At 34.4% G+C, this 12,186-nt stretch overlaps 2 protein-coding genes and 1 pseudogene across 2 annotated transcripts; 2 read left to right on the top strand and 1 right to left on the bottom strand.

Annotated features, from left to right (window-relative positions):
• Nucleotides 1-1,476: 1,476 nt before the first annotated feature.
• On the top strand, nt 1,477-4,303 carry LOC146953004 (putative wall-associated receptor kinase-like 16). Its single transcript, XM_085707445.1, has 3 exons — nt 1,477-2,361; nt 2,633-2,794; nt 3,093-4,303. Exons 1-3 carry the CDS (start codon nt 1,500-1,502, stop codon nt 4,301-4,303), a joined length of 2,235 nt encoding a protein of 744 aa, XP_085563571.1. The 5' UTR covers nt 1,477-1,499.
• A 1,139-nt stretch (nt 4,304-5,442) lies between these two features.
• LOC146953003 (rust resistance kinase Lr10 pseudogene) lies at nt 5,443-6,648 on the bottom strand (annotated as a pseudogene).
• A 1,305-nt stretch (nt 6,649-7,953) lies between these two features.
• Nucleotides 7,954-9,098, top strand: LOC146953002 (uncharacterized). The gene is made up of 2 exons (XM_085740738.1): nt 7,954-8,392; nt 8,482-9,098. The coding sequence occupies exons 1-2, from the start codon at nt 7,954-7,956 to the stop codon at nt 9,096-9,098; spliced, it is 1,056 nt and encodes a 351-aa protein (XP_085596864.1).
• The last annotated feature ends 3,088 nt before the right edge of the window (nt 9,099-12,186 follow it).

Below are 12,186 nucleotides of genomic sequence, written 5' to 3'. Positions count from 1 at the left end.
AATTGCAATGAAATAATTCAGTTTAAATTATTAAGATGATAAAAATCCAGACAACCAATCAGGAGATTACACGTGTCCCCATTTATCCACAAAGCCTTTTCTTTCTCCGCGTCCTGCAGGCTGACGCGCTCCTGTCTGCGTGTGTCCGTCACGCGCCGATTTTGGCCAATAAATTCGTGCCGCGTGGCCCTTTGCGTCAGGCTTCAACACAGTTGAGTTCATTCAACTTCTCTCACCTCCACCTCATTTTTCTATCATTTTCAACACTCCCTTCCAATGGTTCAACATGTTGAAAGACACTTTCAACAGACCCATTGCACTTGGTCTAATCTGAAGTGTGTAATGGTTAATCAAAGAGAGAAGGAAAAAAAATAATTTACAATTAAAATAGTCATTAATAAGAATTAGAGAAACCCAAAAAATAATGCATTTATTAGGCCTCAAGCTGTGCAATCTTGCATAGGTTAGGAAAACTCTTCTTCCTTGTGAACATTAATAAAAGTTATCCAATAAAACTTAATAATCAAGTCATTCACTTTGCGTTCAAGGATTAATATTATTGATAACTTTTCTTAGTGTTCACAAGGAAGAAAAAGAAGCTTTTCTTAAATCATTGATTTACAAATTATAATACTAAATTTTTTTTTTTTTGAGGAATAGTACTAACAATAATTAAAATTAAAAAATTTAAATAAGCGTTGATTTGTTATTAAATTACAAAAATAATGATATGGCATCCACATTTGATCACCACCAACTGCCACAATGCCACTTTAGATTAAAATTTGCCACATTAGCCTCATTTTAAGTGTTGGGTTGAATTTCATGAATTAAAAAAATTAAGCACCAAAACTGAGTATCTAAACACGTAGGGGCCAAAGTTTAAAAAATTGACAAAAAAAAGACGCAAATTTCAATTAAGCTTAAAATGTTTTTATATTTTTAAAAAATTAAATACATACTTCCCCTGACAAAAAGAAATAAAAATGAAATAGATATTTCAAGTGGGTCATAGTTTTGCGGATTTAGATTGCATACAGTCAAAATTGCATGCGAATATACAATCAAGAGAGATTTAATCGTATAATGAAGATTCTGAGCCATATTTAAAGCAGATTTATTCTTAATATTTAAACTGGTTGTGTGTTTTGAACGTCTTGTGTTTAATTCTTCCTGATGTTAATTTCTATGAGTTAGTTTGGTTTATTGAATAACAGATATTTAAACTACTAGAAATCTCGGACGGCCAAATCTGCATTGCATGACTGCATGCATTTTTTATTGTATGCAATCCAAATCCCACTATAGTTATTTAATCATAGGAGACTAGTTCAATGTCCCTTCCAAAGTTAACAAAATTTAATAAGCAGCGAAAGACGGCAAAGTCACATAGTAACCATAGAATAATTTAAAAGAAAAAAAAATCATATATAAATTTATAAAACCCTTATCTATTGATACAAAGAAATGCAAGGAACGAGTCAATTGAAATAAACACAATGAAACTAAACACAAACCTAACGCAATTATGCACAATTTTAATTGTTACAATATCAATGGTAAGAGTATTTGCATCTGATGAATCCTTCTCTTCATCCCTACCTGGTTGCAAAGGCACATGTGGAAATGTAAAAATTCCATATCCATTTGGAATATCAAATTCATCAATACCAAATCAAGGGCCATGTTCCCTAGAGCGCAAATTTAATCTCAAATGTGTAAACGACACCAAATTAATTTTTGGCAATTTACAAGTTTCTAACATAAACATCCATGAAGGACAACTTGAATCGTTGTTATTAGTCTCCGGTTATTGTAATAGCACAAACTACATTCGATCCGGTTTAAACAGTCCTGCTTTCACCATATCAAGCAAGAAAAACAAGTTCGTAACGGTTGGTTGTGACAGTTACGGTTATCTCAACAGCGTATATAACAAAGAAACATATTCAACCGGTTGTCTAACAAGATGTAATGGTAATCGAAACAGAATTGAAAACGGAACATGTTCGGGTATTGGTTGTTGTCAAGTTGATATTCCACCTATGATGAGGAATATAAGTGTACAAGCTTCTGATTTTCCTAATTCCACGGATTCTTTGGGGTGTAGTTATTCATTTGTTGTTAAAGATGGGTTTTATAATTTTTCTATTTCTCATTTGGATAATTTTCCTTATGAGAGGCTTCCTATGATTCTTGATTGGAGTGTTGGAAGTAAAAATTGCAAGGCTTCAAAGGGCGAAGATGATTATGCTTGCAACAAGAATAGTGATTGTGATGATAAGGACATTGATTTTGGTTACCAATGTAAATGTAAGGAAGGTTATGAAGGAAACCCGTATCATCCAGATGGCTGCATAGGTAATTTAATTAGTCTTCTTTTAATAAAGGGACTAAAGATAAAAAAATTGATATATTTATATGGATCAAAAACTTATTTAACCCTCACTTGTTTATTTATTTTTATCCCATTTACTATTTTCAGTGTTCAGATAACAATTTGATTATTAAAACTGTCCTAACCAATTTTTATGTAATTTTGTAATCTCATTTAGTAATTATGTTTCAAATATATTTGAAAAAATTGACCCCTTATATGAATATAAATTATTTCTGTTATACACACCTGCAGACATCGATGAATGCAAGACATCAAATAACACATGCATAAATGAAGATCATTGTCGCAACAAAGATGGGTTTTATGAATGTTTCTGTCCTGATGGACAATATGGAAATGGAACAAAGGAAGGAGGGTGTCATAGACGAGATGTTACTACCAAGGTTGCCATAGGTCAGCACCTAAGCACAGCCCTAATTTATTCCGTTCAAATTATTATGTGTAGTATCGATCCATCTATATATTCGTCAATAACTATTTTAAGATCAAATCAATCGACAAAATACTCGAGTTCAATCACAATGCTAAATCAATCTTTAGTCTCATTTACTTAACTTTAAATTTTTAGTTTTCGTCTCCATGAAGAATCGAAGGGTTACGACTAGAAACTATTTTGGATTCAGCATGTTAGCTTTTGATGTTAATTTATAGAAAATTTACTGAATTGGCTTCAAACGCATTTAAAATGCAGGGGCAAGTGCTGGACTCATTGTCCTGTTTGGTACAATTTCATCTCTATACTTGACATGCCAAAAAAGAAAATTCATCAAACTCAAGCAAAAATTCTTTCAACAAAATGGTGGTTCCATTTTGCTACAACAACTATCTACAAGAGAAGACACTTCGCAATCAGCTCAAATATTCACTGAAGAGGAACTTAAGAAAGCCACCAAAAACTACGATGAAAACTTAATCATTGGTAGAGGAGGTTTTGGTACAGTTTTCAAAGGAGTTTTACCCGACAACAAAATCGTTGCTGTCAAAAAATCAAAAATAATAGATGCAAATCAAATCGAGCAATTTATTAATGAGGTAGTTGTCCTATCCCAAATAAATCACAGAAATGTTGTCAAACTTTTGGGATGTTGTTTAGAGACAGAAGTTCCTTCCTTGGTTTACGAATTTGTTAGCAATGGTACACTTTTTGATTTCATATATAGTACTAAAGATAAAGCAAACAATCCAACATGGAAAACGCGTTTAAAGATAGCAGCAGAGACAGCCGGAGCTTTATCGTATCTACATTCATCTGCTTCAATACCGATTATCCATAGAGATGTCAAAAGTACCAACATTCTCTTGGATGACAATTACACAGCAAAAGTTTCCGATTTTGGAGCTTCGAGGTTAGTTCCACTTGATCAAACTGAGATAGCAACAATGGTGCAAGGAACTCTTGGATACCTAGATCCAGAGTATATGCAAACTCATCAATTAACCGAGAAAAGTGATGTCTATAGCTTTGGAGTAGTGCTTGCAGAGCTTCTAACAGGAGATAAACCTCTTTCTTTTAATAGGCCAGAAGAGAATATTAGTCTTGCTATGCACTTTTTGTCTTGTTTAAAACAAGATAGAATTTTTGAAGCTATTCAGGTTGGTATCTTGAATGATGAAAACAAGGAGGAGATTAAAGAGGTTGCTATACTTGCAGCACGGTGTTTACGACTTCGAGGTGAGGAAAGACCTACTATGAAGGAAATATCTATGGAGTTGGATGGTATAAGGTTAATGGAGAAGAATCATTGGAATGATTCAGAGCTCAAATTTGAGGAGAGACAGCACTTACTTAAGGAGGCATCTTCTAGAATTTATAGTGAAATTGGTGATAGCATTGACCTTGAATATAGTGGGTATGACAGCTTGAAAGATCAACCATTGATTGCCTTGGATGATGGAAGATGATTGTGATATCTCAAAATATGTATACTTGTTTTATTTATTTTAGAAGGGTTAGTAATTAGATTTTGTACTTTGTATAATTGAGCTATACATTTTGTCATTTTGAACATGTCTTTGTAATGTTTTTAATATAGGATCAATAAAATCTTAAAGCTATTTTTTCTACATTTTTGGTACAAAGCATCTATCAACGTAGTGGATAACTAATCTTTGTAAGAGAATCTTACTGGTGATATCTAGTTGTATCTCCACGCTCGATCATGTTTTTCAATCACAAAGATTGAATCTGAGACGTTATTTAAGGGGTCCGAGTCTAGCTCTACTTTTTTTTAGGTAAATCAAGAGTATTGACTTGCATCGAAGTGGTAGTTCGTCATGGCAATTAGGTTGGAACCCCTGAATACCTCAAATAAACAAGCATACTCATAATAACAAGAGTATCAAGTCTAGCTCGACTTAGATCAACGTAATGTTGAATTCGCAATATTATAGGAATAACATTCTCAAGATTATCTTATTAAATCCTAAAACAAAACTCCTATATAAGAAAATATTCAAAACATCTATTCAATACCCCAAAATATATGGGTTATGCCTACATGCTTGATTGATGGTTGTTATACCATTATGTATGAAATGGTTAAAAGAAAATTAATGGAAAAATACAAAGCATACAGAACATAACATGATCATCGTCAAGAAATAAAGCCCCATTCACTTCATTAGATCCCACTAGACCATATTAGATTTTCATAATAATAACAGCACCAATTTTTCATGGGTGATATTGATAGAACACTGTTAAAGAAGATGGATTGGTGAGGGAAAGGCTTGAAACAGAATTGAATTGCATACATGAAATACTTCACTAGGTTCTATTTATACACACATTTTGCTAGCTTTCTTAACTAACTAGGCAGTTACCTTGTTTACACCCATAGTTCCTGTAGCATGAAGGTTCAGTTAGTCAATTTACGCTAACATGATTAGATTCACACAAGCCTGTATGAATTGTTTATTTTGGAATTAAGATAGTTATCCAATCTAATAAGCATGAAGAACAAATAGCTCACCATTTATATCCTAAATGGTAAAACATGCTAAATTACCATAAAGGTTCACAGTAGAATCGGATTTTAATGTAACATTATTACATATGTAGGGACTTCAAATGTACGAGAAGCTTTTTTAACACACGGTAAAAGATATATCGACGAATGAAGCGTTACATAAGAACAATGCAAAAGACAAAGTGGGTACAGAAGATTGTTATTGTGAACATTCAAGCAATATTCTCTATCAGAGAATTAGGTTCTCTTTCAACAGAATCATAAGAACTAGTGTAATCATCACTCAGCATTGTTTGGTCAAGGTTGGCTCTTTGATCCTCTACAACCGTTTCATGTGGATAAAGGGTTGGCTTTGGAGGCATTTCAAGGCTTTCAACATCTCCTTCGAGCATCTCCACTACTTTGTTCATTGAGGGGCGATCAGCTGGTTTCAATTGTATACACCAAAGCGCGACTATGATCATCTTCTTTACTATTTTATTTTCCTCCTCTGTGACATCTTCTATTTCTATTTCTCCCTCTTGTCCAAATTGATCATAAATCCATAAAGGAAAGTAAAGCTGGCTTGAATGTTCCGCATGGGCATTTAGATTTTTCCTTTTACTTGCCATCTCCATCAAAAGCATCCCAAAACTATAAACATCGGCCTTATATGACACTCCCCCAATATTTTTGTAGAACAACTCCGGAGCCATATATCCAATAGTACCTCTCACTGCAGTCATTGTGACAATGCTATTCTGTAGCGGATATAGTTTTGCGAGTCCAAAGTCAGATATTTTTGGGATAAAGTGCTCATCAAGTAGAATATTGTGGGGTATCAAAATGTAAAATCTTCATTTCACATCCATGGTGGAGATAAGCAATTCCTCGAGCTACTCCGATTGAAATATCATGTATTTGGCTGCAGCTTAATTTTTTACTCCCTTGTTTAGAGAAAATGAACTTATCAAGAGATCCATTGGGCATGAATTCATAAACAAGTGCTCTTTTTGATCCCTCAATACAAAATCCAAGTAATTGTACCACATTCAAATGATGTATTCTTCCAATAGTTGCAACTTCATTTATAAAGTCTTGGCAATTACCTTTTGACTTACCCAACATCTTGATTGCCACACAAGGCCCACTACGTTGGTTTCCCTTAAACACAGTGCCAAAGCCACCTTCGCCCAACTTTTCTTTGAAACCTCTTGTCATTTTCTTAATTTGTTTATATGAATATCCAATGGGCATGAGGTTGTTTTGTTGTAGATATAACTCAATACATTCATACATTGACCAATGTCTTTTTCGCCATTTGTATATCAGTAGTGTAGTAAAAAATGTTATCCCAAACAGAATTCTAGCTGACAAAAATGATGGTAGAATATAGTGTCCTAAGGTCACTCCCAGTTTCCAGCGGGGATTATTATCGTACACAAAGTTTGGTCCTTTTATGTATACCAACAAGATAAATATTGATAACAGTTAACAACAAAATTCAGGCATATATATTTTATTCAGACTTAAAATTAAGGTGTTATTGAATATCGTACACCCAAAAAATGTTGTGTTTCTTAAGCAAAATAGTACTATTCATTTCAAATATACAATCTCAGCAATCCACCAAAAAAAGTCAAATCTTAATAACAAAAACTGACAAAATTAAATCATGCTTGTAAATATTTTTCATAGCAGAAAGATTAAAGAACTCGCCTTTCCGAATACCCCCGATAGTATCTGCAACAAAAGTTTGACTTAAGTGAATAAATTGATGATAGCAAAAATATTTAATTCATCTATACTATATATAAAAAAAATAGACTTTTTCTATTTTTTTTTCTTTTGGGTTGATTTTTTCTACGTGCAAAATTACCCTCTACTTTCAATACAAATAACACATATAACAAATATACAAGAGTAAATTCAAATAATAAAACAAAATCTAACAAATTGTATATGTCCGATTTCTTTCCTTATCATTTAAAAAAGATAATGAATGATAGTGAATCCAAATATTAAAAAAGTGTATAAACACAATTTTTTTCTCTTACCACACAAAATATTTCGAGTAACAAAAACAATAATTATCATTGATATACACTAAGATGAAATTTTTTCAAATGAGCAATTAGGGAGTAGAATATGTTAGTTTTGTTACTAATTCAAGTTTAGTTTAGTGATAATCATGTTTAGGTGATTAATCACATTTTGTTTTAGTTTGTTTTGAAGTTTGTTACAAGTTTGTTAGAGTGTAGCTAGTAAGAGGTTAGGGTTTGTTACATTGCGTGTGCTTCAAGCGACCTAACTAGTTGTGTATATAAGCTACAATTCATTGTACATTCAGTTTACAATCAATAAAACACTTTTCATCAATTCACAATCTTTCTCTTCTCTCAATTCCTCTCTCTCAAATTCACAAACCCTAACAAACCAGAAATTGCTTATGGTTTACAAAACAGCTTCTGGTTTTCTGTTGCTTGTTGAACAACCTTGCTGCGCTAACAAATTGGCATCAAGAGCTTGTGGTTTCCTTCTTAAGGTTAAAAAAACAAGATCTTCAATCACGCAATTGCAGGAAGAAACGCTGAAGGAAACACCATGAATGCTAGCAGCAGTTTCAACACTCATCTTCCAATTCTTGAAGTGCGCAATTGGGAACGATGGAGTGCAGTGATGAAGAACTTGTTTGGTGCACAAGATTTGCTTGAAATTGTGCAGAATGGTGTAGTGGAATTAGCTACGAATCCCACTGATGTGCAAAGGAATTCACACAAGGAATTGAAGAAGAAATATTGCAAGGCTTTGTTCCTGATCCAACAAAGTCTTGATGAAGCCAACTTTGAAAGAATCTCAAAAACGGTTAGTTCCAAGGAAGCCTGGGATATTCTTTCAAAGTACCATGAAGGTGATGATAAGGTGAAGGTGATTAAGCTTCAAGCACTAAGGAGGAAGTTTGAGTTGATGCAGATGGAAGATGATCAGAAAATTGCTGAATACATCTCCAAACTCATCAATCTTGTGAATCAGATGAATGCTTGTTGGGAAGCTGTGACAGATCAACAGATTGTTGAAAAGATCTTGAGGACTTTATCTCCAAGATTTGATTTCATTGTGGTGGCAATCCAGGCCAGGAATCAAAAGATGTTAAGACATTGAAGATTGAGGAGTTGCAGAGTTCTTTAGAAGCTCATGAATTGATGGTTTCAGAAAGTAGTAGTGAAAGATCAATTCAACAAGCCTTGCAAGTTCAAACTGTCAAGAAGGATGATAATGATAGGAAGAATTATAAGAAAGGGAAGAAAAACCCTAAGGGAGGAAATTCGTCTAAAGGCAAAAACAATGGATCTGAAAAAGGTGAATCTTCAAAGGAGGGAAAATCTAATCAGAAGAAGAAAACTGATAAGAAGAAGATTCAATGCTTCAAATGTGAGAAATTTGGGCATTATGCTTCAGAATGTTGGTCTGGAAAAGGAAAGCATGCAAAGAATGATGAAGAGGAAGCAAAAATTGCACAAGATGATTCAGATTCAGAGTCATTATTCATGATGGTTACAACAACCAGTAATGAGAGCTGCAATTCAGAAAGTTGGTTCTTAGATACTGGTTGTTCTAATCACATGACTGGGAACAAGACATGGTTGAGTCAAGCGGATCCTGGAAGAAATACAAAAGTGAAGCTTGCAGATCATAGAGTCTTGGTTGCAGAAGGAATGGGGAATATTGCTATTGAAGGGAAGAATTGATATACACTGAGATAAAAAAATTTCAAATGAGCAATTAGAGAGTAGAAAATGTTAGTTTTGTTACTAATTCAAGTTTAGTTTAGTGATAATCATGTTTAGGTGATTAATCACATTTTGTTTTAGTTTGTTTTGAAGTTTGTTACAAGTTTGATAGAGTGTACGTAGCTAATAAGAGGTTAGGGTTTGTTACATTGTGTGTGTGCTTCAAGCTACCTAACTAGTTGTGTATATAAGCTACAATTCATTGTACATTCAGTTTACAATCAATAAAACACTTTTCATCAATTCACAATCTTTCTCTTCTCTCAATTCCTCTCTCTCAAATTCACAAACCCTAACAACCCAGAAACTGCTTCTGGTTTACAAAACAACTTATGGTTTTCTGTTGCTTGTTGAACAAGTTTGCTGCCCTAACAAAACCTTTATTATTTTATCCGATGCGGGACATGTAACTCACACTTGCAAACCCCCCTCAAATAACCTTTATTATTTTATCCGATGCGGGACATGTAACTCACACTTGCAAACCCCCCTCAAATGTGAGTCCATCACTTTAACGTGCTCCCCTAGAGCGGAAGCTTTTTACTTTTGCCTGTATCGTCGTTGCTGTACAAGGAGCCACTTGCTGCTTTCTGCGCAACTGACCGGCAGCCTCGGTCGCACCCTTGGTCGAACCGGGGCTCTGATACCACTTTTGGGTCACTGGAGGAGCTAGGGGGACCGTCCACATCAATTATCCGATGCGGGTGTTAGCCAATATATTTTACTAGCTGTAATAAATGTGGTCAAAGTATAGTTGACCTAGATTTAAAGAAGATTCGAACAGAGTGTTGTGTTGAAAGCAAATATGGGTTCGAAGATGCTAGAAGACTTCGATAAAGCAGTTTTCGAAGGTGGTTATCAACAGTTATTCTTTAAGTCAGTTTTTATTTTAAGTTTGTTTTCAAATAAGTAAAACTGTCGACTTGCGGCAGTTGTAGTTTGAATTTCAAAGAAGTGTAGTTATTTCTAGACTTAGTATAAATAGTAGTTTTTCATAGGAAAAACGGGTCACAATTCCGTCATACAAACTTACACTCAAAGTATCCGTATGGAAGCGAGAAACGAGTCACAAGTTGCAATGTATGAATCTGTGTACCAACCTTTGTTTAATCAATGCAATTTACCCTTTGTTCTTTAAGTGTTCTTGCACTTTACTTTATTAAGTTCGATTGAGTTCAAGTGGATTGAATTCGATTGTTTTTATCATATTTCTTATATTTTTGACATCAAAAACGCAGAATTTCTAACAACAAGAACAAACACAATATGTCCTAAGATTTACTGGTTGATCTTGCAAGTTACCATTTGTAAACCAGCGGTTGTTTACGAAAATCCAACGTAAACAAATTGGCACGCCCAGTGGGACCGTTTGTGTTTTTGTTTATAGTTTTTGTTAGAGTTTCTTTTAATTCTGGTTTGTTTTGTTGTGTATGCAATTAAGAAACAAGAAATTGCTTCTTAATATGACACGCGCTAACAACCAAAAGAAAACAAATCCAATATCTTCAAATGAAGATGTGGATCAAGTGACGGTTGAAGATGATGTTTCATCCCCAGGGAATGTTAGAACATCCCAGGCTATTCCAACTAGTAATACAGTCATTCAAACATCGTCTCAGGCCATGCCTTCGATGGCCACAGTAATTTCTCAAGCCATGCCTTCGATGGTTACCCAAACTTCACATGATTATCCAAATAATACTTCTATTCAAGGAGTTTGGGATCATAGATCAATGCCATATGGTATGCCATCATCATTAATGCAAGGCTTACAAACTAGTGGTAATATGTTTTCAGAGAATTTAAATGTTTCATTACCACAACTTTTTGGTCCTGGGGTATCTACAACATATAGAAGTCCCCAACAAAATTTAACCAACGCTTCTATGGCTGCCATTAGGCAAACTATGGAAGAAACTAATCATGATATGATTAATATGATGACCCAACAAATTGGTACTGTCATAAATCCTTTAATTCGAGACACCAACACTAGTTATCAACGGTTGTCTAATCAAATGGAAAGAATTGCCAATTTCTTTGGCGCTCCACCAATCCAAAATACCCAATTACCTCAAAATCGAAATGTGAGGGCAATTGAAATAATTGCTGATGAACCAATGGTTCGAAATCATGAAAATATTGTCCAACCACAAGTAGTACAACCACAAGTTCAGGCAGAACCTGAAAGGCAACCCATTTTGGTTAATAGAAACCAGGATGCCGATCAAGTGGTTTTACAAGCCCGTCGGAACAATTTCGATGGTCAGAATAATATAGCGGGTATTGTCGAGGCCTTGTTAGCCCAAAGTGGTTTTAATATGGGTTTACGTCGACCAAATTTTGCGTCTCCTTTGTCTGAGTATGTTTTAGATGCTAAATTGCCTAGAAATTGGAAAATTCCAAAGTTTACCAAATTTGCTGGAGAAACTGATGAATCTACTGTCGAACACATTGCTAGGTTTCTCATGGAAGCAGGAAATATTGCAGAAAATGAAAATTTGAGAATGAAATATTTCCCAAGTTCTTTGACAAAAAATGCTTTTACTTGGTTTACAACTTTACCTCCTCATTCAATTTATAGTTGGAAACAATTTTACATGGGTCAATCTAAGATTAGTTTGAAAGAATTGGCCAGTGTTCGACGTAAAAGTCATGAGTCAATCGATGATTATCTCAATAGGTTTCGTCTCCTTAAGGCTAGATGTTTTACTTCTGTTCCAGAATATGAATTAGTCGAAATGGCTGCTGGTGGCCTCGATTATTCTGTTCGAAAGAAATTAGATACCCAGTACTTAAGAGACATGGCCCAATTGGCAGACAGAGTTCGACAAGTTGAAAGACTTAAAGCTGAAAAAACTAGAACTCATAACAAATTTTCTAAAAAAGAAAAAATTGCCTATATAGAAACAGGAGATAGTGAACCCGAATTCGATTGGGGTTTAGATATCGTTGAAGACAATGATATAAACCTGGCAGAATTAAAAGACGGACCTCCATATGCTTGTAAAATGTTGAGGCCATCCAATGGAAAAAATCCTGAAGA

This window comes from Medicago sativa, chromosome 1 (genome assembly GCF_051527215.1).
Source record: "Medicago sativa cultivar Bolivia chromosome 1, Bolivia_mono, whole genome shotgun sequence".
Taxonomy (NCBI): Eukaryota; Viridiplantae; Streptophyta; class Magnoliopsida; order Fabales; family Fabaceae; genus Medicago; species Medicago sativa.
The sequence above is the reverse complement of the archived record's forward strand: the minus strand, read 5'-3'. Positions and strand labels throughout refer to the sequence as shown.

Excerpts from the sequence above, each read along its gene's own strand:
- LOC146953002 (XM_085740738.1), top strand. The coding sequence starts at position 7,954 with ATGAATGCTAGCAGCAGTTTCAACACTCATCTTCCAATTCTTGAAGTG. Across the intron at positions 8,393-8,481 it reads TGTGAATCAGATGAATGCTT|GCCAGGAATCAAAAGATGTT; the intron begins GTTGGGAAGCTG and ends GTGGCAATCCAG.
- LOC146953004 (XM_085707445.1), top strand. The coding sequence starts at position 1,500 with ATGAAACTAAACACAAACCTAACGCAATTATGCACAATTTTAATTGTT. Across the intron at positions 2,362-2,632 it reads TCATCCAGATGGCTGCATAG|ACATCGATGAATGCAAGACA; the intron begins GTAATTTAATTA and ends ACACACCTGCAG. Across the intron at positions 2,795-3,092 it reads TACTACCAAGGTTGCCATAG|GGGCAAGTGCTGGACTCATT; the intron begins GTCAGCACCTAA and ends TTTAAAATGCAG.